Genomic DNA, 26,373 nt, shown 5'->3' with positions numbered 1-26,373 from the left:
AGTTAATACAATATGTCAGCGTTCATGTTGTGTGTTTAATGTTTAATATTTTTTTATATTATAATGTAAGGAAAAATTCATGCTTTTCGCAATTAGTAAACAAAGTCGTTGTCTCTGTGCCTATGTCCCTATGTATGATTAAATCTTTAAAACTACGCAACGAATTTCGATGCAGTTTTTTTAAAGATAGAGTTATTCAAGAGGAATGGTATATAATTTGTAAGGTTTTAGAGACGCTTTCTCTCGCGAAGCCGCGGGCGGTAAGCTAGTCTGCGTTATAAGACGTTTGATTGTACTAAATTTTATGACTCTGTGTACTCGGGAACTACCCTGTAGGTTTTGATTTCTTAGGGAGTGTCGAAAAATTTCAGCAATTACAGCTGCATCTTTTGATTGCGTTGGCTAAAACGTTTGAATTTTTCACAGCATCAAGGGACCTAGACCGAAGGATTTCGACATTAGCAAGGGAATCAATACCTGCAGGGAGCACCCTGTCCCGTAAACACAGTCTTGAAATTGAGTAAAAAGTATCGTGTTATAGCACAGATGTAGTAATAACTGCAAAAACCCTAAAAAATATATTTTTAAATAATTTTAAACTTACAATCCCTTTACTCATGAACGTCTACATGTATTTAATTGATATTCACATCAGAACTCGGGTCTATAATAACTTAAATCTGTTATTTAATTCAAATTCTATGTCAACGCAATCTGAAGAAAAAGCAATTAGAGCCGCATATTCTGTAATTCGCAACTACTTGCAAGGGAATCATCAATCAAAACCTACAAGGTACTTCCCGTGAACACAGTCTTGAAATTTGGTTAAAAGCAACGACAAAATTGTAAGATACAACTTAATGAAAAAATATGTTTGCTTGGAGTCCTCGGTGCGCGAGTCCGACGCGCACTTGGCCGATTTTTTGTTGTAACAAATTACAGTCAAAACTGTATTTTATAGTATTCATTTGAAAAAAAATATTGCTATTTTATTTCTTATCCACGAACTGGGATATTTCGATATTTGAGGTTTTGTGTAAAAAGTGTAACAGCAAAAGTTGTAGAATAAAAAAATAATTACATACAACTTTACCATTACACTTTATTCCGCAGTTATAGTTTTTTTTTAAATCGAAAAACCTGTTATTTGTCCTTAAATTACGACCACAGGTCGACCCTAATAAACTTTTTCTATAATTTTTGTTATATTCTCTTCCGTTACCGTTTGTAATTGATTTCATTGTTCTATATTACTTTTATGTCTCAAAATTCAATAAAAACATCATATTGAACAGTATTAATTTGTTAATTTAAAAAAGTTAATATTAAATTAGTGGTCCACTTAGGTCGTGGACCTAGCCCAGGGGGGGGTCATGACCCCGTGACCCCCCCCCCCTGGATCCGCGCTTGCTGGTAGGTGTCAAATGGTGAAATACCACAATGGTGATGATTTTTCCAATCTCTGGGTAATTTAATAAATGTTTTAAATATTTTAATAACTGACTTCAATGACTTGGTCCTTATCTAACGCGATAAATTCTCCCAGTGGCAAGTTTAATAAATTAAAACACAAAGGTAATTTATGTAAACTGGAAGGACTCGACAGATTTGAATAAATTTTTTTCCTTGGTTTAAACATAACTGCCATTTATTTCAATTATAATATGAAATACAACACAACAAACATTTATAATGAGTCGAATTACGGTAACAGTAAAAAACTTATAACTGTATTTGACCTTCCAAGGAAATAAGTAATTAGGGAAAATGGGTCAAAAAGGCTCTTTTTCAGACACTAGACAGATTGGCCAAAATCCTTGAAGCAAATCTAGATCGTATTCTATAGGGGCTTCAATTCAACGTTCATATTAATTTTTTAAGCTTATTTAGCACCCAAAACCAATTTGTGCTAACAATAAGCAAGTCATTTATCATTTTTATCGTGAGTTAAATTAAAGTTATCGTTGATTATAAGCCAATATAACCTTAAAGGTAGTAACTAAGTATAATTAATGAAAAATGTAAAAATTAAAATTACTTAATTAATATTTAGAATGCCTAGGTGTACTCAACTACAATATTTTTTACGAAAAGAGGAGAAAATGGAAAATAAAACTGAAACTACTGATTTCAATAAAAATAGTTGAAAATATCGAGTGTTTTTTTTAAACCCCAAACACAAAAATGATCTGTCATGTGTGTTATCTGTTTTGCCTTAACTGTAACCTATAAAAAATTCCTCTTTCTCTGAAACAATAGGTGTAAAAGTAAATGATAATGCTATATAAATCTTTTCCGGTCTGACCATAACAAAATGCTATTAATGGGAAATCGATGTTACGAATCACAATATTGTCACAAAGGAATAATTTATGAACTTAACCTTTTATATTAAAACGTCACACTAATCACTATCTTCTATTAAAAGTTGAGAAGATCGATGATTTTTTTTAATATTACCCAAGTAGGTATTTCACCTAAGAATGGTTCATGTTCATCGTATCTATCTGAAAAAAGTTTGGCATAGAGATGGATTGTAGGCACACATAAAATAAACGGTAGAGCAAGATCGCCATCATCATCGTCCTCGTTTTAGCCTTTTCAGGTACTTAATTAATATACGAATGAAAAAGTACTTTTTATTTCGTTAATATTTTTTTTATAGATTCCGTTAGACTAAAGTCTTTGAAAATAACATGTATATTTTTATTGTTTTGTATAAATGTTACCAGCAGAATTTTTATAAAGATATTAAGTAAAGGTATGTCCTACTAATATTATAAATGCGAAAGTTTGTGAGGATGTGTGTGTGTTTGTGTGAATGTGTTTGTTACTCTTTCACGCAAATACCTACTACTGAACCGATTACAATGAAATTTAGCACACATATAGAGGGTAACTTGGATTAACACAAAGGATAGGTTTTATCCCGGAAATCCCACGGGAACGGGAACTATGCGGGTTTTCCTTTGAAAACGCGGGCGAAGCCGTGGGCGGAAATCTATTACAATAATATATTCCGGAAGAAAGCGATTATAGTGCCCTTTGCTGCGTAACAGTGAAATATGCTTGAATTGCGTACAAAAATACATTTAATGATAATAAAATCATATGTTGGATTGCAAAGGATGCTCGTTATGCATAATTTTGGATGTATAACTAATTTAAGACACTAATAATGGAGGATTAGATGAGAGTTGCCTTGAACTATTTTCCCTTTGTTCGAACTTAAAACGAGTATCTAGGTATAGTATGTACCTACCGCAGATTAGCCTTCAACATAAGATCCAGATAAATGTTGATTATTAATTAATAAACTCAAAGGTGACTGATATAGTGTTCTATCAACGCACAGCCCAAACCACTGGACGTATCGGGCTGAAATTTGGCATGCAGGTAGATGTCAATTGTCATAACGTAGCGTAGGCGTCCCCAGAAATGATTTTAGAAAATTCATCACCTAAAGGGGGAAATAGGGGATTAAAACTTATACCATGAAAATTTATCTTTTCCACGCAAGCGAAGCTGCGGGCAACAGCTAGTATTAGAATATAATAAATGCATTGTATTGATTGTACCTATAGTTACCTGAAAAAATATAAAAAAAAATCATAAAAAAATAAGTTGATAAAATATAAGTTTTTCCTGAATTTCCTTTACGTACGTTGATGTTAATCGTAAAACTCGTGAAATGCTCGATCAATTCGGATGTTTTTAACGACTTTAAGGCACAAGGTTCTTATGGAGAGAAATCATGAAAAGGGGCCAATAGGGTACAACAACGTATTCAGAGTTAGTTTTCACATAGAAATTAATAAATAATAGATTTCAAATATCCACTAAATACACAGATAAAGCACAAACTATGTGTATGTGATAATTATGCATAACAAGGGTGACGCGCACAATGACGTGTCAGATGCGGTTCGCTGATCCTCAATTTTGGTTCAACTAGATTATAAATCGTAGTTTCCATTGTATTACGTCACGGGAATTTATTGTTAATTATGGATGAGGTAGCGGTAAACCTCGGCTTCATAATAGCTACAGACATAAAATATCAAATTTGCTATCATACCAAAATAACCTTTATTTTATATCTATTAAGTCTTATTTTATTTATTATTAAAATGTTGATTTCCACTCGGCTTTACGGAAGTAGTATGGACATTGTACACGGATAAAAATTTGAACCAGATTTCATACAAAATCGAAATCGTAATTTTAAGATGTGACACTTCCATATATCTAGGACAATTCTAGGACCTTCGTCATTATGTCCTAACTGCAGTAGGATTAAATAAAACAGTATAATGGAAACAAACAAACAAACAAAACAATAGCACTTCCTCTTCCTACATATTTAATGCATTTGTTTAGTTATAGTATTTAGATTCGATCAACATTATACGCAAAAAGTTGAAGAAAAAATTATGAATGTTACTTTTGATATGCTTTTGATTAAATGCATTGTTACTACATATAAGAAACTAGCTTTCCGCCCGCGGCTTCGCCCGCTCAGTCAAAGAAAATCCCGCATAGTTCCCGTTCCCGTGGGATTTCCGGGATTGCGTCATTTTCCCGGGATAAAAAGTAGCCTATGTCCTTTCTCAGGTATCAAATTATCTCCATACCAAATTTCACGAAAATTGGTTAAGTAATTTAGGCGTGATTGAGTAACAGACAGACAGACAGAGTTACTTTCGCATTTATAATATTAGTATGGATTGTATGTAGGTTGGTTTCTAATAGAGCAATTTAAAAAAATTGATAGTCGTATTGATTTTAAACTTAGATCATTAAGTAATGGATGGAGCACGCTGGCAAATGTTCTAACTAAACTTTCTGCCGGTTTTGGTGCGGGGAGGGTAACTCACACTTTGAAACACAATCACACATTCACAAAAATAATTTGTGTCTTTACAAACTCAAACTATTACAAAATGGACAGACTAGCATGTTTTTGCACACATACATCGATTACACAGAAAAATCTCTATACATATACGTAATAATACAACCGCTCTAAAGGGATGTAACCATATCGATATTACAAAAATTATAATTTTGTTGAAATTAGAAATAACATTAATATTATATTCATAAAAAATACTACACAGGTCATTTGTAACGTTATCATCATTATTATATGCATACGAAAAAACAATAAAACGCCATTTTATTTGTATTTGAATATGTACATTTATTCAACACATCACATATTATATTCAATAAAATAAATATCGGTCCAGAAATTTTTATTATTTATGTACCGAGGTGTCCATTCTGATTTTCTCCCACAGCATTCAATCCACCTTAGCCTTAAAGCAGGATTTTTTGTAAATCTGAAATATACGCAATATTCGTACATACATATAAATAAAGTAGCTGCTCCGCGCGGTTTCACCCCCGTGGCTCCACTCCTGTTGGTCGTAGCGTGATGATATATATCTTCCTCGATAAATGGGCTATCTAACACCGAAAGAATTTTTCAAATCGGACCAGTAGTTCCCGAGAATAGCGCGTTCAAACAAACAAACAAACTCTTCAGCTTTATAATATTAGTATAGACTAGCGGTCCGCCCCGGCTTCGCCCGTGGTACATATTTACGTTTTCTCTACATAAAAACCATCCTCGTACTTCAAGGAATATAATAGAAAAGAATTATCGAAATCGGTTCAGCCGTTCACACGTGATGCCATGACAACGCGAAACGGGTGCAGACCCGCCACCTTTTTATAGCTCCCGCCGCGAAGCGCGTCGAACGCGGCAACTGATACACAAAAATAATCCTTATGGCTGCATGATTCTGTATTCACGCGCGATGACTTATAGCGTATTTCATGTATAACTTTGGTGTTTCTACACCGATTTACATGATTCTTTTACTATAACCTGCCCAGGAGTATGAAGAATAATTGTGCCAAATTTGGTTAAAATCCGTCGTGTAGTTTTTATTTCTATAACGAATATACAGACAGACAGACAGACAGACAGACAGACAGACAAAAATTTTACTGATTGCATTTTTGGCATCAGTAGCGATCCCTTATCACCCCTTCATAGTTTTTTTTTTAAATATATTTCATGTACAGAATTGGCCTCTCTACAGATTTATTATAAGTATAGATTACATAATAGAAAGGTTACAAGATTAACATTACAAAAAAAACGGCTAAATGCCAGTCGGACTCGCGCACGAAGGGTTCCGTACCATTAAAATGTTCTGCCAGTTAAAAGTAACCGAGCGTAAATTTTAATAAATATATACAAGACTTACAAAATAAACATTATACTCCTTTTTATGCAGTTGTGTAAAATTTTAATATAATAAAGATTAATTCTCATCTCATTTCAAATTATACTTAGAAAAATATTTTTTTATCGACGTTCAAGTTAAAAGCAGTCCGTCACTAAGAAAGTCGTAAAAATTAACGACCTTTTAAGCGACGAGTTTTTAAATTCAACTCTATCACTAAGTTCATAAAGATTAAATTTGAATTTCTCTTCAAGATAGTCTCGCTACATCACTTTATAGTCTCGTGGGGAGTGCGGTTCAATATCGCGTTCTAAATTCAACTTTATCGCTTAGTTCATAAAGATTAAATTTGTATATTTTCTCTTCAAGATAGTCTCGCTACATCACTTTATAGTCTCGTGGGGAGTGCGGTTCAATATCGCGTTCTAAATTCAACTTTATCGCTTAGTTCATAAAGATTAAATTTGTATATTTTCTTTCCATGATAGTCTCGTGAGGCCGCATCAATGATCGAGTACACACATGACTCGATTATTTGTCTTGATCATATCGCTAAACGATACATCGACGATTATTAGAAATTGCATTTAATTAGAAATGTACGTTAAAAAAATAAAAAAATATACAAAAATGAAAGGTTTTTCCATCTTTTTTAATATTCGACATGTTTGAATTGCTTCTGCAAGACTTGACAGTGCAAAACGGCATTTTTAGCGGAGCACTCGCAGACGTCCTTTCGATGTTTTACGAATACGCAGAGTGTTCGTAATCGATTACGCAAGTAGTTTTTATGAAAGCATAAGATTTTTCGATTCGAATAATCTTATACCTCGGCAAAAGGGGAAACGCCTGCGTGTGTTATCCATTACTTAATGATCTAAGATTTTAAAAGATATTCAATTTATTTATATTAGATATGTAAAAAATGGATTAGATGATATTTATGTAATTAAATTTAAAAAAATGATTCAAATTCAAAAAACGTTTTGGGTGAAATAAAAAAAAATATAGTCGATATTATATAGGTACATAATTCTCCTCGACTGTAAGGTTAATATTACAGTCGAGGAGAATTATGTACCTGTAATTTAAAAAAATGATTCAAATTCAAAAAACGTTTTGGGTGAAATAAAAAAAAATATAGTCGATATTATATAGGTACATAATTCTCCTCGACTGTAATATTAACCGACCCTGTGACCGACCCTAATATTAATAATTAACAATTGGAATTTGTAGTTTGACATGATACATAATAAATAAGTTCCTTATAATAAGTATTTTTCCCAAGCTATTTATTTTAATTTTTAAATCAAATGTACTCGTTCCACAAATGCACCAGTAATTTGCGTAATTCGCATAAAACCTTAAATTACTTACATATCTCAATCGAAAATGGAAATTGCGAAACAAAAAGTAAACCATACGAACCCATGGACATTATCTTCGCACGCACCATCAATAGCCTTGTTCGCTATATGGCCCTCAGTCAGATGGACGGATGGACACAAAAAAACCAACCATATAATTATTTTAAACCGCCAACGTAACTTGTAACCAGTCCAACATAGACGCCTGATCGTGCCGCACCGGTTCGAAATTAAAAAATTGAAATATAGTCGTCTAAAAATTTTTTTTATAGATTAAAAATGTAAAGCTGGCTGTTCACGATCTATAGGGTTTTATTTATAGAAAACTGGTTTTGTTTGTGCGTTTTATTGCATAGGATGCGCTGCATAGGCTGTTGAAGATGATTCGATTGATAACTAAGGTGAGTGCTATTTTATTATTTTATAGAATTAACAATGTAGAATTATATTAAAATCTATGAATACTAATATACTTAATGTTGAAAATGAAATGCTGATTATTATTGTCATAGATTTATTGTTAGTTTGTAGAAAATTATGGAGATTATACAAACACAATACTAATTCAGTATGAAATTACTGAAGTTGACAAGATAAATGAGATTAATGAAAATATAGTATACCTAATCAAGATATGAACAAATAAATGCTTATTTATAATTTTTGCTGTGATAATAAAATAAATCTATAATCTCTAATTACATAATTTAATTTAAAATTTCTTATTAAATATTCCAAAAACTATAGTTAAGTACTTAGTGGAAATAAATTAATTTGCATTTTTCCTAAACGTTAACATAAATAAAATAACACAAAACACATTGCATATCAACCAAATGTTAAAGAAATTTAATGTTACTAATTATCGATTTCTTTAGGCGTTGAGAGTAAAATTTCAAGGTCGCGTCACGGCAATACCGTCACGTCATGGAGTAAGGCGACGATTTTGGTATCTTTGAATCTTGCCAAAGAAGTTTCACTTCTGACACGTGTGCCGATTAGTTAGAAACTATGCAGATTACGATCGCATTATTATCTCTGCGTTTCAAGTGTATTATTATGCATTATAATTTACAGAATACAATTACTCTACAAGGCAACTTCTCCCATTAAAACAGCAAAGCATAATATAATAATATAATTTAAACGGTTTTTGTATAGGAAATAATCATAATTACCCGGCAGTGAATTAAGATCTGTGCAAATGGCAAAAACGCATCTTCCTAATCTAAATTAGTCGAGATCATGATTGCATATTTTATAAGATAACGTTGCATGTTTATTTTTAAAATTGTATTGTTATTTTTTACATTTATTCATTTAATTTTAGTTTTCAAATTTTATATATACTTACATCGAAATATATGAGTAACATACATAAGCGATTCAGATGTGAAAATGTAGCTAATTAAATGAGAAAAAGACTAATTACAAGGATTACTGAATTTCGTTTTATTTTACTGTAATATTGTTTAATCAGTAATATAGAAGTATTAATAATATCAACGAATACTACAAAACAACACCCATTGCCAAAACTGGCCAAAACCGAGAAAAAACTACACAACAATTCTGTAAAAAAAGTAATTGACCCACATGTCAATTAATAAAATTTATAAAAAAAGATGCATATCTATGCAAATTAATAATGCCTAAAACAATTGCGCCTGACCTCCGTAGACAATGGTGTTACATCACATAGGGCGCAAAATGGCCGCCACCAAATAAAAACCTTGATATAATTATTGTTTTACCCGCGTAACTGATTTGTTTCGAGATTTACATCTTAATATAATGTGTTATAATTCTTATCAATGTAGGTCACTGCCAATAATTAAGCAAAATAGCATGGGAGCATGCTAAGTATGTTTTGTTTTTAATATAAACAAAGCAATGATTCGTGTCACTTCATGCTAAGCGAGTCATTACTTATAAAATAATACGCATTGTTTCACAAATTTGAAGCAAATGTACCATGTAGAGCTTTAAAAGTTCATGGAGACAAACTCGAACAATCACTGAAGCCAAGATATTGTAATATTGTTTTTTTTTATATTATTCCCAGGTATTACTCGTAGCAGCTGCTGTATTAACAACTGCAGAATCAGAAGGCGACAATGAATCCATTTTATCCTCAGTACTCCTACCGTCAAACCAAATCCGATCAGTAAGAAGTTATTACGAACGTTATGGCTACGGCCGACCCTACGACAGAGACGACAGACCATCAAGATGCGGCCGATGTGACGATGATGATGATGATGATTCTGATGACAGAAGATCAAACAAACCAACACACGGCAGTAGATATGACAGGAACAGAAACGATGATGATGATGACAAACGCTACAGTGATAGACGTAGCAGCAAAAATGAGACAGACGATCAAAGTGACGATAAGCATAGGGACCACGATGAGAAAGACAGAGACAGAGGACGGGACAGACCGAGGAACAAACACAGAAATAGATACGACGACAGGGATAGATATAGCCCAGATTATTATGACAGGTTCTTAAGGGATAGAGACAGATATGACGAACCCTATCCTCGCCGACCGTTGTATGATAGAAACCCTTACCCAGATCGTTATGATGACTATGGACGATATGGCTATTCTGGATATCGACGACCGTATTATGACGATAGATATGATAGAGGCGCTTATGATGATGGTTATGGAGGATATGGCCCAGGAACTGGTGGTGGACCGCATGATAGGTAAGCTAATTGGTATACTATTGTTATTGTTAATAAAAATTTGTGTGGGCTTGAAAGTAAAAAATGTGTTTACATATAATTTTGCTACTTTAATTTTCTGTGAATCTGGTTTTACAACCTGGGTCTTGTACTAAAGTATCAGTTTATCAGATCTTAAAAGTTTTATGTATCTACTTTCATAGACTCTTTCAACTCTCTCAACATCACGTTGTCGCACTGCGCGCAATAGATGTTCCCAATACTATTTCTAGAAATCTATGACAATACTTTTCCATTCATTCATCCCCCATTTCACAGCAACAAATGACACATAGCTGGTTTTATTTACCGCTATTAGTAAATACACATGCTCACAAAGCCAAATTTACTGTCATAACGGAAGTCAAGGCCTCTATCAAATGTTACATACAAATAATTCTATCGAAAAGGCTACCGTTACGCAGCAATTATTGAACAATACAATACTAGATACCCATTTTCAGTAATTTGTTCACGCTTTCACCTGAAATTCTATAAGCCAAATGTCAATACACTTTATGGGATGTAACAGATAATGAAAATTGTTTTATTGAATTGACATTGTAACTGTAGACTGCTATAGTCTGTATGTAATGGCGCAATAAAAAAATTGAAGGTTATGGCGGGAAATGTTTTTGAGTGATCGATATTTGATAAAAATATAAAACAAAAATACTCATAAAACGACGTAATCGTATTTATCAGTAGATTATTTAAAGCTCTAAGCTTAAATACATTTTAATTACCAAAACAAACGGTTACCTACTAATTAGTGTAAAAGTTAATTTGTTTAAAATTCTTCAACTTTTTAGTCATTAGTTTTTATCATCTATTTAAAAATATTAACGGTAACTTTTTAACAATAAGTACTAACGGCTTTGTAATTTCTGAAGAATGCATTATTTTTGTTTTTATTTGTCGCTGTCCAACTTAAGTATTTTGATGTTGTGCGTATCATACATTCTTAAAAATAGATACTCTATTGATTATAAAAATTAAATGTATGTCTTGATCTTCAGTCAACAAAAATTAACGGGAATTTTTAAAACAAAAAATAAATCTGTCATTTCTGACAATAATTAATTCGATACATGCACCTATAACTGGGAAGGTAATGATGGTTGATGAACTCTTTAACAGTTTTTGTTCCACTACGAGTAGAATGGTTCTTGATTTATTATTGACAATTATTATTTTATTTGAAATCAAAACATTATTTATGTTACTAGATTAGGATAAGGTACCTCAGAAGAGTTTTGAAAATACATAACGAAATTATTTTACCACCGGATCTAAATAAAATTTCATCAGAGCAGATTCAGAAATGAAACGGTATAGAAGTCTCTTACTAATATTAAAAAAAAAAACAATAAGTGTAAACAAAGAGTTGCTTTTCAGGTTAAACTATAAAAGGCACAAGCAACAAATCAAATCTTTCTTTTTTATGAATTATAATATTACCTAATACATATAGAAAAATACTTAGAATACATGCCCGCTTCTTTCATACATTTAATGGATTGATCTCCTATTTGAAGTCTAATACAGTTTCAGACCATGGGACGAAACATACCGTGGTCAAGCAGGCTGGGATGCTGGTGGTCGAGGGTACTACTTCGCGTCAGGTAGACCTGACTCCGCGGCGTGGACGCAGAGGGATTATGCAAGGTATGATAATATAGAGTTATAACTTATACCGCTTTTGATAATAATTATCAAAATTTTCTTTCATCGTTTTCAATAAATGTTGACTATTTATGTACATTTAAAAAAAATCAATTGTTCACATTTCTTCATAATATATTTTGATCTTCATTGATTGACATTTCTTTACACATACAGATCATGTAAAAACATATTGAAATGAATGATATTATACATACAATTGACTTAAATATTATAATAACTAATAGCTGAAACTCGCGTGGTACCAGCTGTTAAATAGCATATGTGCTAGAAATTAAAGACTTTTTAACGGATTTTAAACGCGATTTATTCATTCTATTATTTTCCCGACGTTTCGAACACTTTACAGCGAGCGTGGTCACGGGGAGACAAAGTCTTTAATTTCTAAATGTATAATACTCGCGTAAAATCAAACATCAGAAAATACTAGCCTATGTGCTATTTCAGACTGTTTTTTGCGTGAAAGAGTAACAAGCATCCAGACATTCTTACAAACTTTCGCGTTTATAATACATTTTATATATGTTTTATTAGTAGGACAGTAAAAAAATTGAAATCTATAGCCAAAACATAAATCTCTAACTCATATTTTCAGACCGCAATCATCCAGTTGGCAGAACGTTGGCTACCAAAGCAACCCCACTTACTCCGGCGGTTACTCCAACGGTTACTCCAGCGGTTACTCCGGTTACGCCACGGGTTCCCGGGACCCGTACCGCGCGGTCGGTTATCAGGATGGTTACGGTCAGAGTGGTTGGCGCAATGTTGGTGAACGACGACCTTATAGGGATGAAAGGTTAGTATTATCATCATCAGGCCATATACGTTCCCACTGCTGAGACACGGGTCTCCTATGGGGGTAAAAGCTGATCCACCACGCTTGCTGTAATTGTCATTATTAAATCTAGTCCATGGCTTTACTTGCATGAAACGCGGGTAAAAAATAGCTTATGCTACTCCAGATAACAATAATCTATTCTTGTATCAAATAGAAAAACTTCCGATTAGGTCATTTTGCATGAAAGAGTAATAAACATCAGCTGGAAAAACTTACATGCTAGCTTTTCAGGGCTATGCTCGATGTTAAATGTCCGAAATAGCTTTTTTGCTGACTCTACCGAATTATCAGGACATTGCCGTGTGCATGTATTGAGTGAATCTTATTATAGAAAGGGAATATAAAGTATTAAGAAAGTAGAGCTAAATACAAAAAAAATCGCCTAACATACCCATTAAAACTGGCTTAGCTTTCGGCTTAAAGATAATGAATTAATCATTATAAATTCAACAAAACTTTAGCTTTTTCTGTAGAATATTCATTCGTATTCTTTATTTATTCACATTAACATTGCGGAATGAAATATTCCAGTTCCTACACTGGTAACTTCGGCAAAGACCCGTACGGATCGAGTTTTGGTTACCAAGATGTGGTCTATGGTCAGTCTATCAGGAATGTAGGAGAACGCCGACCGTATAGGGATGAGAGGTAAATGCTTCTAGAAGCTTATAGAATGTTGTTGATGATTTTTATAGGGATACATGAAAAACAAAGAAATTCTTTGTAAGACTGCGATTGAACTTTAAATGCGACGAATACGACACAAGCAATGATCTTATGACACAAAAAAGGTTTAGGAAAATTTTTGAGTTTAATTTTCAATAAAAGTCGGTTTTGAAATGGGTACTATCAAGTGTTGCCAATTTGTGACTTTCAATAATATAGTAATTATGAGATAGAATAAGCAAAAAAGTAAATTAAAATAGAAATAAAAAGTACTAAAATCAATGTTTAATTCATATACACTGAAGGACTAATCTTCCTATCTTCAAAACTGAATAAAAAAGAACCTATTACATACTTTAATACTTAGATAGGTACAGTATCACGTGTGATTTCTGCGAAAGCATAGATTAGCTCTGATATTATATTCATTTTATCATAAAATGACTAATTAGATTATTATAATATGTATGTACAAATATCTTTAAAAATTATTTGTTTAATTTTATAACAGTCAAATAGGTACAATAAATAATTAATAAAAGCATTCGATCACGGGGCGGGATTCAAACCCCTGTCGTCTGCCTTACCTGACCAGTGACCACCCGTGATCCTGCTAGGCTTCGCCCTGGTAAGGCGGAAGACGCGGGTTCGAATCCCAAACAATTTTTTCTATACTCAAACAATCGAATCAACCCGGACTGAACAACAACAACTTAGGCAACTATCTAAGGCTTTGTGGAAAACTAGTGCTCTCTTGATCTTCATTAAAAGTACCCGTGAGTTAGTTTCGATTCTGAAAATGTAACATATTATACTATAGGTACCATACACATATACTATAGGTAATACTAGATTATAGTATAATTTTGGATACAATAACCCTTAGTTTTGGGAGTGAAACTTATTTATCGGGGTTGGAAAAAAATTTAGTGTAACATTTTTTCGTTACGCGTGACATTTTTCCGCGTCCGCGTCATCCCTACCACGCGTGATTCGACGTATGTCTGTAAAGTTGCATATAGTAAATTATTTTTTGAAAAATAAGGTTATAAAGAAGTTTCACTTCTTACGTGTGTACACTAGTACACGCACACATCTTTTTTCCTTTACGTAGACCTTTTCCATTCCAATATCTAAATTATTTCTTATTTTGATTCCCTTTTATTTCAGCGGGGTAACAAAACTAGACAGCCAAGATAGATACAACAGGGCGACTTATCAGCCAAGTTCGTACCAACCATCTAGCTTCAGTCAAAGCACTACTCCAGAAACCAGCTACCTCCATCAGAGAGACGACCATGTGGTCAAAGTAGAGGATTCTACGCAAGCTCAATAGTTATTTTAAATGTAATATAATGTCTTAGTATCTTCTTGTGTTTGTACTCGAGTATTGTTTGGATATTACAGGTAAGGGATTTGAAAAGAGTTTCATTCATTACTAGCTGTTGCCCGCAGCTTCGCCTGAGTGGAAAAGATAAATTTACATGATACAAATTTCCATCCCCTATTTTACCCCTTTAGGGGATGAATTTTCTAAAATCCTTTCTTAGGGGACGCCTACGTTATGACATCTACCTGCATGCCAAATTTCAGCCCGATACGTCCAGTACAAGTGTTCGTTAATTGACTTACTTGACTCATGTTCCTGTGTCCCCTAGCTGGGTCAGAGGGCATCCACAGTGCTCCGCCAGGTGTGTCTATCGCTCATCGTCATCTTTTGATCTCGCTCCAAGTTTTCCCAATTTCCTTGGCTTCTCTTGGCTTTTCTTGGCTTGGTTCGATAATTCGTAGTACCTAATTACATACGATTAATATAGATTTAAGCACACACATTTGATAATCTATAAACATATTAATATTCCCCAATCTTTTACGTCAGATTGATGAAATCTGATGTGAATTACCTTGTGAAGTTTTGGAAGTACCTAAACAGTTTTCATAATAATTTAGTTTTTTATTTAACAGAAAATTTTGCAAGAGCAATTTATCATGACGAGGTTTCCCAATTCTATAATAAAATACACATTTTTATTTTTCTACTTCATATTTTAAGTTTCTTGTATTTTGTCATAAATGTGTCATTTAAAATACATTAATTAGGTAATAAGCTGTGTTTATATAGTGTTATTTTGCATTTTTATTTGTAGATAAGTATTTGTAATACGGTTTCATTGTAATAATAATTAATTGATCGAATTAAATATTTTTATAAATATATTGCGTTTTATTCCTTACTTTACCAAAGAATTTTCTTCAAGATCAAATTTCATTCAGATCGGCTGAGCCGTTCTGTGATTGTTTTACTATTAAAAACAAATATTCTTTTAACAATGTACTATATTCTTGGTTATTAATGTTATTTGAAAGCATATTTAAATAAATATTTTTTACTATTTAGTACCCACTGAAATTACATAAATAGTACACATTTAAACTTATCTCAGGTATTAGTAATTACATTTTATCGAAGTATTTACAATCAACTTATCATATGATTTGAGTGTAATCTAAAGACAATAATATGAATTATTAAATGTGAGTTATTTAATGATGCGATAAAACACACGATTATTTCATTTTATATCTGATAATTTGAAGAACATCGATACACCATTTGCTTTCCAATCCTTGTGTCCTCAGCCACGTAAGCAATGTTCTAAATTTGAAAATTAAAAAGTTGAAGTTCGCGCGTAAAGAAAAAATAAAAAGAGGTTTTATATCCCGCGAGTTAGTGTTTGGAACTTTAAAATGGCGGATCAAGATTCTGTGAAAGTTGCGGATAATTCCGAGCAGATACAGGTTGCTGTTCCTCTTCTCATGGTGAATGGAGATGCGGAGCCTTCTAAGTCGGAGCAACCTGAGGTGGAAGGAGGAAAGTAAGTAATACATAATAGCCTTTTGAATAAAATACCGTAGATGCAGGAGGCATCGTCCTCTAATTCTGTAATAATTTATCTAGATAATATATCGGTCAGTAGTATGTCACTGCAGTCCCGTCATCATTAATCCTATAATATATTTTCTTCTACGTACAAAATTGCTCAATTGTATTGTATCAAGCAGCTGTGAAGATCCATCGACTTCTTATCTGTTTCATTTATTGATTGATAAATTTATTAATCTCATCAGTTGTACATGGTTCTATACCCTCGCAGGTTACTCTCTGATTTACTCTGAAGGTTTTAACAGTTTATTAATTATCATGAATAATTTATTGGCAGAATATATCAGTTTTACCCATTATTTTACCTGTGATTTTACTAGGTTGTGTTTGGACGATAGTCAATAGATTTATATGACAAGATCTATAAATAAAATTTATCAGAATGAAATGCATATTCTTATTTCACAAATTATTGTGGAGATGTGTTTCATTTACGATAAGAGGTTCATAATAGCATAGACAAATATATTATTCGTCCATGATAATAGTACTTATAGGTCTTAAATAATCATGATATAATTTAAATTAAATTGTTTGTCCAATATACGAATATGTATTTCGATTTAATAAAATATGTTTAGAAAAAATATGTAATTAATTTACTACATAACGTATAGGTATAATATAAGTACGTATATTATAAGTAGGGAAATTAGTAATTTGAGACACTAGATAGTAGATACCTAAGCTATTTAATATTAAAAAATTCACAACTGCTTGTTTTTTGATACAGAAAATGTCAAAAATTATACAATGTTTTAGAAATAGAAATTATCAATTATGGTTGGATAATCAATAAGGGTAAAAAATTAAAATCCGGTAAGGTATAGGCGTTACCACAATTTTAGGTACAAGTTATATTAATTATCTATTACTAATAATATTTTGATTAGATGTCTGAAATTTATCGATTGATATAATAATTACGTCAATAAAGCATAAACTGAACATTTCACTAAAGATTCAGGTTGTCTTGGACCCACTTAATTTAAATGCATTTTTATAATGTAGTTATCTTTACTAATATTATATTTAAGTTATCATTACCTATAGTTCAAAACATAAAAAAATTATCTTTATTATTTTATGCTTTTAAACTTTATTACTTATGCCGAATCGAAGATACGTCCATTTCAATAAAATAAAAGCGCCTTACAGTTATAAATAGCAAATACGGATAAATGTGTAATTTAACTATGTATTGTAGGCGTTAATTTTTATAAGCTCCGTCTCTACCGTTCAACTACCGTTATAAATAGAGAAGAATCTTATGAACATAAGCTTTAATGTCAGTCGCCTTTGTCAGAACAAGTATTATAGAGAATTTGAAGAGTGTATACGATGTAACTATCAATGGTCCTACATGTAGGTATATAATGTATCTACTTCTATGATGATGGAGACCTAAGATCCTAAATGCGAAAGTTTGTGAGGATGTGTTTGTGTGTGTATTTGTGTGTTTGTTACTCTTTCACGCAAATACTCATGAACCGATTACTATGAAATTTAGTACACATATAAAGGGTAACTTGGATTAACACATAGGATAGGTTTTATCCCGGAAATCCCACGGGAACGGGAACTATGCGTGTTTTTCTTTGAAAGCGCGGGCAAAGTCGCGGGCAAAAGCGAGTAAGCAATAAAGCTAAAGTTATTTGATCTACTTTTGAAACACTTATTTGAACATCAATTTTAGATTACAATGCCCCAATCTGGATACAAATTCATATATTAAAATTAAAATTCATCCTATTTATTTAAACACTAGCGGTCCGCCCCGGCTTCGCCCGTGGTACATATTTACGTTTTCTCTACATAAAAACCATCCTCGTACTTCAAGGAATATAATAAAAAAATAATTATCGAAATCGGTTTAGCCGTTCTCGAGTTATGCGCTTTTTGCGATTCATTTTTATATATAAGATTTATTAAGTTAATACAAAATAAATGTTATTACAAAATCATAAAGTGCACATATTTATTAGTATTATCCGTAGTATATTATTATTAGTCTGTGGTATTATTGACAATTGAACAAAACATCAGTTCTAATTCGTTCTAATTGGCCAGCCAATATCTTTGATTAGATTGCGTTATGGAGCCAATGTACCTACTGCAGTTATCATTGAGTTCATTTGGTACTTTATTTGAGAAGTAGGAATCTATAAAAATACATGTTATTTTTAAAATTATTCTTGATATATCTTGTATAGTATTATATTGTCTATGGAAAGAGGATTAACTCCTTTTTTTTTTCTTTTTTTAATAAAAATCTATAAATAAAACAAAATCTTATTCACGTTTATCTGAAAAATCCAATTAAATTCGATAAAATATTATAAATACTGCAATGGCTTTTATCCATTACAAATTTTAAAGTAATTCTAAGTTTTAATGGAAACTAATTTGAAACACAACATTAAAAATTATTGCACATCCACATATTATTACTGTGCATTTGTTTGCGCAAAACCTTTTAGTTGCACCATCTTCCATAAGAATGTTACTTTCATTATACATTTGATATTCTTTTAAGTATTACACACAGAAATTAATTCGGAATCGGTGTATTGTGAAAATCTGTGTTTTAAACGTTTTTTGGAAACAACTGGAAATAATAGAACTATCCATTGCTTGATATGAGGGTTTCCGTATAGTTTTCTTTTTCTGATGGGAGCAGTACCTAGTGGTTATTATAATCAAAAGATAAATTGACAAACAAATTTCTTGTTACCTATACGTTTTTCGCCAGACCAGTATCTCCGACTTTTTGATGTATGTCTTCACCTCTGAGGCATCTCTACTTCTTTATATACGTAAGCGGTTGGTCTAACATGTACCTATAATCATTCTTCAGCTCTTTGCCCAGTAAACAAAACATGAAGCATTTGTAAAAAAATATGATAACGTTAGTAAGATCGCAAGGGGAAAGCTATTAAAAGTTAAATTAGTGAGCAACCTCCAATATTTCAAAGCAAATCACTTTATACAATGAAGGTTACTATTTAAAAGGATGTTTATAGTAAAATGTGTGTGTTGAGGAAAATCTCAAGGCGCTTGAATAACTTACCTACTCTAAATTACTAAACATATGAACACATCTGTGCAATATTATGTATTTTAATTATTGTGTGTTAAAAGACGTATTTTGTAGAATGTCCCACGAGAAACAAAATTTTCCAAATTAAGTAGCTTTTTTTTCGAAAATACAAAAATATAGAAAGCAGGATGAGATGAAGGACTTTATTGAGAGGATGCAACAAACAGACCACTACCTTCTCTACTATCATCTTTTAAGCAATAGTATCAAAATTATCTAATAAAAAAGAGCGTGTATGCCGAGCACACGTGTCACAAGTGAAACTTCTTTGGCAAGATTCGAAGATACCAAAATCGTCGCCTCACTCCATGACACGACTTTAAAATGTTACTCTCAACGCGCCTAAAGTTTCACTTCAAAAAAGTCTTAAAATTAAACAAAGCACAAATCAGACCATACCGCGTCTTTCCAAACTATACAAGGCCAGTACGCAACCATAGGAAACTAATCACGTACAGTTTGGAAATAACTTTTTTACAAAGTTCTTCCAATTTATACAACAGCAGTACGCAAATACTCGCGTATACTTTGTAGTGAAGTAAGTAAGAAAAGCGCTCCAAAATATACGCCGCCAGTACGCATGCGGAATAATCGTGTATGTTTCGGAGTAAGCGCGGCGTCTTTCCATTTCTTGCGTTTATATTATTGTATTGCTGTTTTGAAATCTATTATTAAAATGCATGTGTATTGTGTATATAATGTTGCATACTGATCGTATATTTTTTGGATCGAGGATGCTTGTGTCTTCGTTCCCGACTATACTGCACGACTTACAATTGATAATAGTGCTAAAATGTAAGAGTCTAATAATTCCAGAAGAAGATGGTTGCGAACCGACGGAGCCCCGCTTCGGGGCTGCTATTTTTGTGTAGTTGAAAAAAAACACGAACCTAACCTAACCCTTATATCTGTTACCTATTTATTTTTCTAAGCTTACCTAATAATATTAATATTATTCCATATTTTACTGAATCAATCAACAAGAATAAAAGTAGATAGATATAGCTGTACAAGTATTTGATTGCCTATATATTTATTATTTCGCTCAAGCGTAAGTGGTGTAGTAGCTATGTATATTTAATTATACATATTTATTATTTTGCGTACTGATCGTGTATAGTTTGGAACGAAGAAGCAAGCATCCGCGTTACAAAGTATACACGATCAGTACGCAAAATTCGTGTATATATTGTAATAACAAACTTAAAAACAGCATTACAAAGTATACACGAGCAGTTTCCTATGGTTGCGTTCTGGCTATGTATAGTTTGGAAATACGCGACCATACCATAATAATGTTTAATTCTTATGCCTTCACGATTAGCCTTATCAATGATATTGCTCAAGCTATCGGGATTAACATCACGACTCTACAAGGCCACATTGTGTGAGATGAGTTACAAAACAACCGACATTAAGCTCTCTTTTACCTATTGTATATTGCACTACATATTATGCTAATTTTTTTAAATTCTTGTATGTATTTGTAGATAAACAAACTCCTACGCAGCGGCTTCACTGATTTTTATGATTTTTTGGGCATATTCAATATGACGTATATAGGTGTAAAATTATTTTTATATTGGTAAAAGGTGTCTAACGAAATTTTAACGAAATTTGCAGAATCACCATCATCTTTCGCGGTAAGTATGTAAATGAGCTTTTTTCGAAGACCACACTATATCAATAAAAGCAAGTCGGTTGAAACCCTAATTATAATTGTTCCAGTAACTTCTTATTTATTATTTTCTCGACTTTGAATACTTGTTTCTACATATTTATTGGCAATTTTTCAACCGCGATCCTGCAAGTGTAGGTATTTTATGGAGATTATTTGGTTGGTGTAAAAAAAACTTTCCACTTTATGATGTTGGTAATAATAGATTACAATGTCAATAAAATAAGCCCAATGGAAGAGATTAGCCTACTAACAGTATGTAACTTGACCGCGAATATCGCCTGATCATCTGAATGGAATCCTATCATAGTTTAATGCCGCTGAAGACTTATATCAAGGCATACGTTTAGCCATAGAGTTTATAGGACTTAGATCATTTTTCTGTACTTTGTACATATTATAACCACAAATAACTTATCTGTGGTATAACTAAATACCTAAAAAAATAAAAATATATTCTTTTATGCCACTAGCTGTTGCCCGCAGCTTCGCCTGCGTAGAATAGATAAATTTTCATGGTACAAAATTTCATCCTCTATTTTATTGATTTGAGTTTGAGTTTGATCCGTTCAGTGGTTTGGGCTGAGCGTTGAGTTACATATATTAAGATTTCTAGGTCATAAAGCTTAGCGTTTCACCTGACCTATAAGGACAAACTGTATTATTTCCTTGATTCGTCATAAAATTGTTAAAGATAAGTGCGTCAGAGACCTGGCTAAACAACACATCATGACGAATCATGATATATGTATAATGTATATGGCTTTGATTTTAACTCTAAACCAGAATAGTAAATAGTAAACATATAAAAAACTAGCTGTTATCCGCGGTTTCACCCGCATTGCTCCGATCCTGTTGGTCTTAGCGTGATGATGATGATGCCTATAGCCTTCCTCGATAAATGGGCTATCTAACACCGAAATAATTTTTCAAATCAGACCAGTACCTAGTTCCCGAGATTAGCGCGTTCAATCAAACAAACAAACAATCAATCAAACAAACAAACTCTTCAGCTTTATAATATTAGTATAGATTAATAAATGTTTGTTTGTACATTGCCTAGGTCAGCTTACAGTCAGTCAATAATAAGAAGTATTTTTATACGCTACGAGTAATGTTAATGCAATCTGAATGCCTAGATTATATCGGCTTTCAAACAAGTCACAAATGTAACTTCCCAGGCTGATTTCATATCTAGAGTACTCCAGAGAAAGTAATTTTATCAGCGTATGATAAACCTATCATTCAAAATGTATGCTAGATAAGGGTGAATGTTATTGCAATTTGTTGAGCACGTTTCGACCGACAAGGCACTTTATTGTGACATCATAAAATTATAACAATTCTTAGAAATTAATATGCAGTGATAATTTGCAATTGGAATATATTTTTATTTATTTACAAACATAAATAATCCATCTTTAAAATTGTATTAGAAAATATATGTATTATCGTATATAAGTGAAAATAAATATTCAAAAACTAAAAAAGAGCGTGTGTACCGAGCACACGTGTCAGAAGTGAAACTTCTTGGCAAGATTCAAAGTTACCAAAATCGCGGCCTGACTCCATGATGTGACGGTATTGCCGTCATGGCAAGGTAATCTTGAAATTTTACTCTCAACGCGCCTAAAGAAGTTTCGCTTCAAAAAAACTATTTTAAAAACTTAAAAACTACGAATATTTTATCCGTAGGTATGTTTTATTAAATATTAACTGCATTGTATCTGCTTATAATTTGATAATTATTATAACTAGTCACTTTGTAGAATGGCATGCGCATGCTAACAAAAAATAACATTTGACTCTTGACCCCGTTGAGTTTTGACCCTAGTTAGATCTAAACACAAATTATTCAGATAGATTAGCCAAATCATATTTCTGTTGACCTATGGTTTCATCTCAAAATGGACCAATCGTATTGTTGTTAATATTGTTACTTTTGATTTTTGATTTGATTTTGATTGTATGAATTTTCTATTTGATAGAATTAATATAAATCAACGGCTCGTCCCGGCTCCGCCTGGGGGCTGGGGTAGACCTGCGATATTCTTTTGGTGAAATTATTTTTTAACCGGTTCCACCAACCAGTGGTTTGTGTACTTCTTTAAAATGTTAGCATAGAAAAACATATGCTAGAAATCGCATCCGTGTTATAGCCCTTGTAGTGAACAAAATTATATTTTTTAGAGAAAATTGTCTTGTAGTTATTTTTATTGTTTTCATTTTTATTTGAGGATTCCACCAATCTAAGTACAGCTGTTAATGTTTGACCAGTTAAAATTCCTTCACTCATACACTGAATAAGGAACACACATAAACTTTTATGTTGCATTTTGTGTGGAATGTAAAAAGCCTCATGCATTTATAATTAATTTGCTCTACATTCTATGGAAGCAATTAGAACCATCTTCCCCTTGGACGATTATCATTGCGATACAAATAAATTGTTCTTTTCTTAGTTCTAAGGCTCTTTCAAAGCTATTTTTAAACAGGCAGGAGTTTCAAATGTCGTCTTTTAAAGCATTTATCAGGTCGATCCAATTGAAAAATACGCCATGCTTTTCCAAAGTTTCCAACCTGAAATTAATGTGGTACCTACCTACTAAATTATAATAAAAATTACATCTATTTATAAATTATAATGCCTGTATTGTTCAAATCCTTCCAATAAACCTGAACACAGATGCTCTGTGTCAATAACTGGAAAACATTTGTGTCCGTTGACCGGTCTCGCATATGACGGCAGTTAACCGCGAACTCTCACAACGGTCTCATGTCAGTCGCACGCATTGGCGCCAAACGAAACGTCAAATCGATTAAAGTTTGAAATTGGAATTCGAAAAAAAATTAACGCACGTTCGGAAATTTAATTTTATGTGACAAAGTGGTAATTAAAAGAGTTAACAAGTTTCAAAGTTCAGTGCTAGTTTTTGTGGGATGCATTGTCGGCATGTGCATTGCCGAATGTGGTGATATTTTAATCGAGTTTTCGCCACAAGGTGAGTTTGATGGGTCGATGACACCAAAATAAAACAAGTTCTTAAATTTGTTGTACTTACCTATTGTTATATTATGTTTATAATAATTATTCAGATTAATCATATTTTTTTAAACGGTTAAATTAATGAAAGTTTGACTGTATCACCTGTCCATTGACGTCAGATTATGTTTTTAATGTGCTTAAATAATCAAGGTCGGGATCGAAGGTTGGTTTTTAAAGGTTCGCTTCTATTTTTTTTTTAATATAAAAAAATTAACTTTTATAACTAGTTAGGTTGTTCTTAAATGTATATTTTATTTATTTTGTATAAAAATACCTAAAGACTGAGAATATTGAAATTTAAAACGATGTTGTAATTTTAATTGGTTAAGGTAGGTAGGTATACCTATTCGTGAAACTTTTTCCAGGATAATATTTTTTAGAGCCTGCAAATGTAGGATGCAATTGAAAGTTAAACATAAATAAGTCAGTTAGGCAAAGTTTTAATACATACAGTCTATGTTATGATCTAAGAGAAGGTGAACAATTTTTATTTTTTGCCCATCAATTTCTTTTTGGTCTCTTGGGTAAAGTTAAGTAATGCATCTACATACCTATATGGATAATCCAAACTTTATAGAATCTAATTAAATATTAGCTTAATAGCTGATATTATAACGATGCACATTATGAAATTACTAACAATGACCACCATATTACATACTAATATTATAAATGCGAAAGTAACTCTGTCTGTCTGTCTGTTACTCAATCACGCCTAAACTACTGAACCAATTTGCATGAAATTTGGTATGGAGATAATATTTTGATACCCGAGAAAGGACATAGGCTACCTTTTATTGCGAAATATGTACCACGGGCGAAGCCGGGGCGGACCTCTAGTATTACATATATATCTAAGTATAACATTCACGTACGTAGCTAATTAAAATATTTACATATATGAAAATAAACATGATTCAACGACCATGTTTGTGGTTTATACGGTAAGGATTGAGGAAATAAACACGTAGTCGTAGACGTGCATGATGATAAAATAAAGCCTTGACGTGCAGAAATAAGCTTTATTTTAAACTAGCTTTCCGCCCGCGGCTTCACCCGCGGTTTTAAAGAAAAGCCCGCATAGTTCCTATTCCCGTGGGATTTCCGTGATAAAACCTATCCTATGTGTTTATCCAAGTATGCGTCTATATGTGTGCTAAATTTCATTGTAATCGGTTCAGTAATATTTGCGTGAAAGAGTAACAAACATACGTATACATATTTCTCATTTATAATATCAAAAAAAGGTGGATAGGATAAAAACAAAAACACTTCACTTAAAACACAATAGAAATAAAGCAAAAGTAGAGTGGGAAATAAAATTCTAACGTTAATTTAAAAATAAGGTTATTGAAGACTTTCTTTGTCACTGCACATGATTCTAAAATAATTTTGTTGGCAAAAAATGTACGAGTTAGATTTTTCTTTGCAACATGGCAAGTCTTTTAAAAATAATATATATGTAGTTAAAAAAAACTAAAAAACACGCTTTTTATAGAAAACCGAACTAAAAAATAGAAAATTTTTATCAAATTAGTGTATTGTCATCGGTCCTCAATAAATCTACAAAGTTTGAACGAAATCTGACCGTTTAAAGTGGGTCAAAATCGCGCCCAAAGAAGTCGGTTACAAACAAACATACAGGTGAAGCTAATATAAAGCGTGTAAAAAGAATGTCACCTCCAGGTTTAGGACCTGCGTGTGAATTCAGATTTATAGGTATTTTCAGATTTATATTTTTAGTATAAAAACGTTTATTAAATTTGTCATTATGGTAATGACTATTTAGTTTTAATAGGTAGGTTTTATAGGTAATTAATTATTTAATTGATGAATATTAGTAGTCATCGCTTTGGTCACACTACGTAACTCTAATATTTGCAAGTCCTTCATTCTATAGATTCTATACGACTCCTCAAAAGTAACTGTACCTACCTATATAATAATTTAAAGTAGATGTTTGTCGTTTATTTATTCAATCATAACTTAAATCCAAATTAGTTTTACATATGTTATGGTTAACGTATTCTCATTGTAGACATCATA

General features: G+C 32.3%; 2 protein-coding genes across 3 annotated transcripts in view; both read left to right on the top strand.

Annotated features, from left to right (window-relative positions):
• The first annotated feature begins 7,757 nt into the window (after nucleotides 1-7,757).
• Nucleotides 7,758-15,161, top strand: LOC149903630 (uncharacterized). Of its 2 annotated transcripts, XM_090109108.1 has the most exons (6): nucleotides 7,758-8,031; nucleotides 9,696-10,351; nucleotides 11,918-12,037; nucleotides 12,651-12,851; nucleotides 13,425-13,541; nucleotides 14,730-15,161. In XM_090109108.1, exons 1-6 carry the CDS (start codon nucleotides 8,011-8,013, stop codon nucleotides 14,893-14,895), a joined length of 1,281 nt encoding a protein of 426 aa, XP_089965234.1. In that variant the 5' UTR covers nucleotides 7,758-8,010; the 3' UTR covers nucleotides 14,896-15,161. The 2 variants fall into 2 exon arrangements, with proteins under 2 accessions (XP_089965234.1, XP_089965235.1); XM_090109109.1 differs by lacking the exon at nucleotides 13,425-13,541 and having other exon boundaries at nucleotides 7,760-8,031.
• Nucleotides 15,162-16,169: 1,008 nt separating this feature from the next.
• The window catches only part of Myo61F (unconventional myosin 61F), a 46,105-nt gene continuing 35,901 nt past the window's right edge, over nucleotides 16,170-26,373 (top strand). The window contains exon 1 of the mRNA XM_090108478.1: nucleotides 16,170-16,435. Coding sequence (XP_089964604.1) covers nucleotides 16,308-16,435 — 128 coding nt within the window. The 5' untranslated portion in view covers nucleotides 16,170-16,307. The remainder of the gene's footprint in view (nucleotides 16,436-26,373) is intronic.

Source organism: Colias eurytheme, chromosome 13 (assembly GCF_061535395.1).
Source record: "Colias eurytheme isolate Ceu_HAF_F1 chromosome 13, ilColEury1 Martin Lab GWU primary, whole genome shotgun sequence".
Taxonomy (NCBI): Eukaryota; Metazoa; Arthropoda; class Insecta; order Lepidoptera; family Pieridae; genus Colias; species Colias eurytheme.
This window is presented reverse-complemented; position numbering and strand designations above follow the sequence as displayed.

Bases quoted from the DNA above. Each gene is read 5' to 3' on its own strand.
- LOC149903630 (XM_090109108.1), top strand. From the start codon at position 8,011: ATGATTCGATTGATAACTAAG. The intron at 8,032-9,695 runs GTGAGTGCTATT...TATTATTCCCAG, and splicing joins TGATTCGATTGATAACTAAG to GTATTACTCGTAGCAGCTGC. The intron at 12,852-13,424 runs GTTAGTATTATC...GAAATATTCCAG, and splicing joins CGACCTTATAGGGATGAAAG to TTCCTACACTGGTAACTTCG.